The sequence below is a fragment of the Hyperoodon ampullatus genome (genome assembly GCF_949752795.1).
Source record: "Hyperoodon ampullatus genome assembly, chromosome: 2".
Lineage (NCBI taxonomy): Eukaryota > Metazoa > Chordata > Mammalia > Artiodactyla > Ziphiidae > Hyperoodon > Hyperoodon ampullatus.
In genome coordinates this window covers 55,106,819-55,112,715 of record NC_136915.1, presented here as the reverse complement: position 1 = coordinate 55,112,715, position 5,897 = coordinate 55,106,819, and the positions used below count along the sequence as shown (strand labels likewise).

General features: G+C 51.8%; 1 protein-coding gene across 1 annotated transcript; it reads right to left on the bottom strand.

The window, feature by feature from the left end:
- Window positions 1-4,218: 4,218 nt before the first annotated feature.
- On the bottom strand, window positions 4,219-5,664 carry FOXD3 (forkhead box D3; the record flags this gene model as incomplete). The annotated part of the gene is made up of 1 exon (XM_079697450.1): window positions 4,219-5,664. The coding sequence occupies one exon, from the start codon at window positions 5,662-5,664 to the stop codon at window positions 4,219-4,221; it is 1,446 nt and encodes a 481-aa protein (XP_079553576.1).
- Between the last annotated feature and the right edge of the window lie 233 nt (window positions 5,665-5,897).

Below are 5,897 nucleotides of genomic sequence, written 5' to 3'. Positions count from 1 at the left end.
CCATCCTTTCAGATGGCAAGAGACTGGAATAGGTTATGCAGCCCCTCATAGAAAAACCCATTTTTTTACACCTAAAATTTAGTTGTTCAAAACCAAGACAAACACTGCAAGTGTTTGTAACAGAGTTGTTTGTCTTTCTAGAAGCCATTAAGAAACAAATAAACTCCTTACATCCCCTTAGATCTTTACAGTTTATAAAACATTTTTCACTGACACCAACTCACCTAATCCCGTAAGCCCAAGCGACAAATAGACTCCTCATTCTCTTTGTAGAGGCAAGGGAATGGAGAGAAAGAAACCAAGCAGTTTGTCCAAGGTCACAGTCAGGAAGTACCTATTCCCTGATTGGGACGCCCCCCCCCCCCCGCCGGAAGGCATGTCTCATTCCACTGCTTCCAGTCATTCCCTCCCATGAAATAGACACACACACAACCGCCACGCGACCTGGGCACTCTGAGAACACCTTCCAGCTTCCCCATCCACCTCCCAGAGAGGAGTTCATTTACTAATTATGCTGCAGTTTGCAGCATGTGTCTAATAGACACATGGCTCTGGAACTGGCTTTCCTTCAAATTATAGTCTCTTCAGTACAATTCTTCAAGGAACCCACGTTAAAACGTGCTCACACACACACACACACACACCAGCCTTTCATAGTACCCTCACTGCCAAGACTCTTCCTATAAACCATATAAAATAAATAACCTCAAATATAACTCTTAATTGCTTCCAAGTCCATGTTTCCTCATCACTAAACTTTATTGCTTCCCAATCTTTAGGGCAAACTTCCCTCGGGACTTTGTCCCTTCCAGGAGAGAGGCGGAGAAAAACAGTTTTTCCGAGATTCGACCTGGGTGTCCCAGGCCGGGAGGATGAGCACGGGAAGGGTGTCAGTGTGCTCAGAGCCTGGAAGGGAAGCAGAGGTCTCTCAGGGTTGGGAGTGGACCCTCGGGGACAAAACGCGGAAGTTTTCCATCTGCTCGTCGCCCCCTACAGGCCACGTCCGCCATCGCAGCAAGAGCCCCGCAGAGCCCGTGCATGTATTCTAGCCTTCGTTCGCATTTCCCTGGACCTCTGAATCCACCCTCCATTCCTGGAGGGACTGAGTACCGGGACCCCACTCAAGGACTTCGTCCAGGGGATAGTCTAAGAGCCACTAGGCCTTGGAACTGGACGGGCTTTCTAGAAATGAGTGCCGGAAGAAGTGGAAACCAGTTTAAATTCATGTAGCCGAAAGCTAAAATCCTCCCCATAAAAAATAACCCGTTTCTTCTTTTTATTACAAATAAATCTGCCTAAGTGAAATAAAAAGCCGATATCAGTCGTGTTGCCTTTAAATCTCAGTATAAAAGGAGATTTCAGTGCCTTTCCTCGCTGCTGCCCGCGTCCGCTCATATCAAATGTGGGTTTCAAGCCCTCCCTTCCCCAAGTGCTTGCGTTCATTATATAAGATATTTGCATTTTTCCCTTCTGGTCTAAGCCTTCGTGGTTCAGCAAGCTTAAACCAAAAAGAGCTTTTCAGCTGAGCTATGGCCAGGCCTATCTCCCTGACATCTGCCGGGACTTTAAACAGCCGCTGGTCGGTTTGGGGTCTGCGTCTAAGAGTCTCCTATCCTCCAAGAAATAAAGGAAGGGGACCATCTTCAGGCTCTAGTTCAAGGTTGATAAGTGTCTGGAAGGAAAGTTGCCGGGGGATCTATCCTCTACACTCCACCGCCCAATGCATCGGGGGAGGGGGGTGGGAAGCCCTGCGAATCTCAAGCGGCAGCTTGTGGCCGAGTGTCACGCTGCGGGCGCAGGCTCGGCCGGTATTGCTGCTATGCGCGGAAATATGAGCGAGTAATTTTATAAGTAACAAAGGATCAGGGATGGAATGAGGCCCCTGTTATCCAATGTCATTTAGAAGCCTTGGATCAGCAGCTTCTTGAGGCTAAAAGTGAATTCAAGAAGCCCTGCCTTTCCCTTTTCCCAGGGGTGTCAGCTAAATTTAGAAATAACCTCTATGTGTTTGCACAAATCATGTACCATTTGCTGTTTGTGTAAAAACCGATTAGCCAGACACAACTGTGAAACAACTTGTTACTTTTATAGCTGCAACACACAAACAAATATAGATCCGTTTATTTTTCCTTGTAAAAAGAGATTAGAAGGGACCCACCCGGAGACTGTGTGGTCCATAATCTCTTCTCCGTGAAGGTAACTGTTGCTCCTCTCGGTGGCGGTTGATTATCAAGTTCTTGTTTATCAAGTTAAATTATCTCACCCCCGGCAGCTTGTTTTATTTTAGGACTCTGATCCAGAAGGAATGTTTACTCAGGACACAATAATGTTTACTGTTTACCAGGAAGACCGATTCGGTTTTTGCGAGGAAGGGTCTTTTAAAGCGACTCCCTAGCCCACGCCGACAGCAGGGAAATAAGGCTCGGATCAGCAGCCGGGAGGCATCTCCGCGACCAGGGAGGCGAGGTGGACGCCAGCGCCAGAGACTGGCGGTGTTTTGCAAACAGCACGCGCATAGGGCCGAGCTGACAGTACTGCTACCCGCTCCAGTTTTAAAAAGCGATTTCGCATACGTAATTGTAACAGCTAAATTAATTACGAAATAATTAGAATTGATGCCATTTGAGGATATGTTATTGGTGATGGGAACCGGCTTCCCGCGTCTAGATGTTTCATTTCTACCTTAATACTTAAGGTTGCAACAGCTGAAATGCACATTAAAAATAATCCGCAAGGACATCTCCCCATTCCTGCTCTGTGATCTCGCATTTCACACTAAACTAGCCTAAGGTATTTTTAAAAAGGTTAAAAAACGGGGTGATGTGCATCTGTTTTTCAAAGGATATTAAGGCCACTATTTCTTGGCCTTCGGAAAAGCTGCGGGTTGGAGGAGGCATCTACAGGAATCCTTCAGAAATCCAAATTATGTTGTGGACTACTACCATAGAAAAGAGGTATCTTATTTGAAAATATTATGAAAGAATAAATTACTATGTATCATCTATCAGGTTAATATACGTAATACAACTCCACTGCAAAATTTAAAATGCCATACATATATTTAAAAAGTTAATTGGGTTTATTACCACTTCCACTTAGGGGATGAAAATAAACAGTTTGAAAAATCAAGGCTTTAAATGCTAAAATGAGGGAGATGTTTGGAATTAACATTCTTTTGAAAGGATAATTGAAACGACTAAGAACTCTCACTTGGGAAGTTTTCATGGTGAAAGATAAAGTCTTGTATTTAAAAAATATTAAAATTGTACTGATGTTTAGAATTAGGTTGTTTTTTTTAATGGCAGCTTACTTTATCTTCAGAAATATCTAGTCATTTAGATTTAATGAATTGATAGGAAGGAGATCACCACCAACATCCCGATTTTATATGAAAACTAAAAGAAAATATTAATACAATTTAAATTAGGTATATTCTTTCTCCAATTAAAATTTCTTACACTCAAATTATGAATTAGCAAAGTTTGAAAAGGTCATTCCTTGAAACTCCTCTAATATCTGGGAAAAATAAAATGCAAATGCTATTTTAAAGTCTTGTCATTTATCTCAGACACCTAAATAAAACACTAGGCCGAGCCTTTAAAAATTTTATTTACAAAGTTGTGTACAACACGATGGAATAACATTTAGAATACCATATATATTCATTCATATATAAACAGACTTTTATAATAGAATGACACTTTTCGCCTTGTGAAAATTTTTTAATATTTAAAATCTCCCAACATCTCTATACATTTTTTTCTCACATAAAACTGCGGAGAGTGAACTTTCAGAAAAAATGAAAGTTCAGAGCTCTAAATCTACTGAATTTGTTTTTTTCTTAAAAAAATAAAAACCCCAAAAGGAAAGTCAATAATTTTTATACAAATATATACAAAGAATTTCCCTCCCACCCCCAAGGTACTGAGAGCAGGCGCCGTCGGGGTACATTTTCGTAAATTCGGTTTTCGGTTTTACCTGTACGGAAAGCTATTCCCCGCGGGTGCGCGGTGAGAGTTTGCTCCGCCAGCCTAGGTGTGCAGGACCGGGTGGAGGCCGCCGAAGGTCGGTGTCGACGGGTAGGAGGGAGGAAATGGAAGAGAGGCAAAGTCCAGGATTGGGCAGGGGGGCCAGGAGCGGGGCGGGGCGCGCAGCTTGCAAATGCAGCCGACGCTCGAGGCCGCCGCCGGGCCCTGCATCCCGGCCACCGGCACGTCCCTATTGAGCCGGCCACTTGGCCTGCGCTGCGGCGGCGGCAGCGGCGGCGGCCGAGGCTGCAGGCTGCAGAAACTGTCCAGAGAGCGGCACGCTCAGGATGGGCGCGATGGTCGCCGTCGTCCGACTCAGCGAGAGAGGCTGGTGCGTGGCTATGAGAGCTGCTGACTGCACGGTCCCGGGCGGCCGCAGGAAGGACTGGGCCGCCCCACCGCCCCCGCTACCCCCGGTGCCCCCAGTTACCCCGGCGCCCCCAGCGCCCGCCGCCGAGCCCCCAGGAGCCGCGGGGCCCCCACCGATGATGTTCTCGATGCTGAACGACGGTCGCGCACTCGGTTCAGACTTAATGAGCGACGCCGTGGTGCCCGCGGCGCCCGCCGTGCCCGCGGCGGCCGCGGCGGCGCCCAAGCTGTTGAGCTGCAGCTGCAGGCCCGGGCCGAGCTGCGAGCCGAAGGCGGCCGCTTTGCGGCCCAACTCGCCCGAGGGCAGCAGCGGCACGGCGGGCGGCAGCACGGGTGCCACCGGCGGCAGAGCGTACGGGTACTGGAGCGCCGCGGCCGCCGCCGCGGCTGCCGCAGCAGCAGGGTGCGAGTAGGCGCCGGCTGCGGCCGCAGGGTGCAGGCCGTAGGGGCGGCCGTAGGGCCCCGCGGCGCCGGCCGCCGCCGCCAGGCTGTAGGCGCCGAAGCTCTGCATCATGAGCGCTGTCTGCTCACGCAGGTGCTCCTGCTGGTGGCGCTTGAAGCGTTTCCGGCGCCGCAGGAAGCTGCCGTTGTCGAACATGTCCTCGGACTGCGGGTCCAGGGTCCAGTAGTTGCCCTTGCCCGGGTTTCCCGGTTCACGGGGGATCTTGACGAAGCAGTCGTTGAGCGAGAGATTGTGGCGGATGCTGTTCTGCCAGGCGGGGAACTTCTCCCGGTAGTAGGGGAAGCGGTTGCTGATGAACTCGCAGATGCCACTCAGGGTCAGCTTCTTCTGCGGGCTCTGCAGGATAGCCATAGTGATGAGCGCGATGTACGAGTAGGGCGGCTTCACCAGGCTGTTCTTGGGCTTGTTTGGAGCCAGGCCTCCCGCCGCACCGCTGCCCGAGCCGGGCCCGCCACCGCTCCCGCCGCTCTCCTCGCCGCCAGCGCCGCCCTTGCAGCCGTCGGCCTCGGACGCGCCCGCCTCGCCCCCTGGCCCGGCCCCGGCTCCAGCGGCCTCCTTGGGCAGTGCCAGGGGCTGCTGGTGCGGCGGCTGAGGCTGCCCATGGTGGGGGGCCGCCAGCGTCACCTCGTCCGCCTCGTCCAGGCGCAGCTCGGGCGGCCCCGCGGGGCTATCGCAGCCCGCGTCGCTGTCCTTCTCCTCCAGCCCGTCATCGCCCTCGCCCACCACATCGATGTCCACGTCCTCGGCCGTCAGCACCGTCTGGCCGGACATGTCGCTGGCGCTGCCGCCGCCGGAGAGGGTCATCCCTCCTCGGGGTTGGTGGCGGCAGCGGGGAAGGAGCGGTGCGCGATGGGCGTCTTCAGGGGCTGCCGCCAACCTCAGGAAACGGGTTTTGGGCGTCCCCGAAAGATGGGGGATTGGGAGAGGGGAAGGGGGCGTAGGTGGTTCTGGGCCCTCCGGGCTTGGCTCACACTCGGCGGCCCGGCATCGCGCGGAGCGGGCTCTGCCGTCCGCCCCCAGTGGCAGCGCTCCGCGAA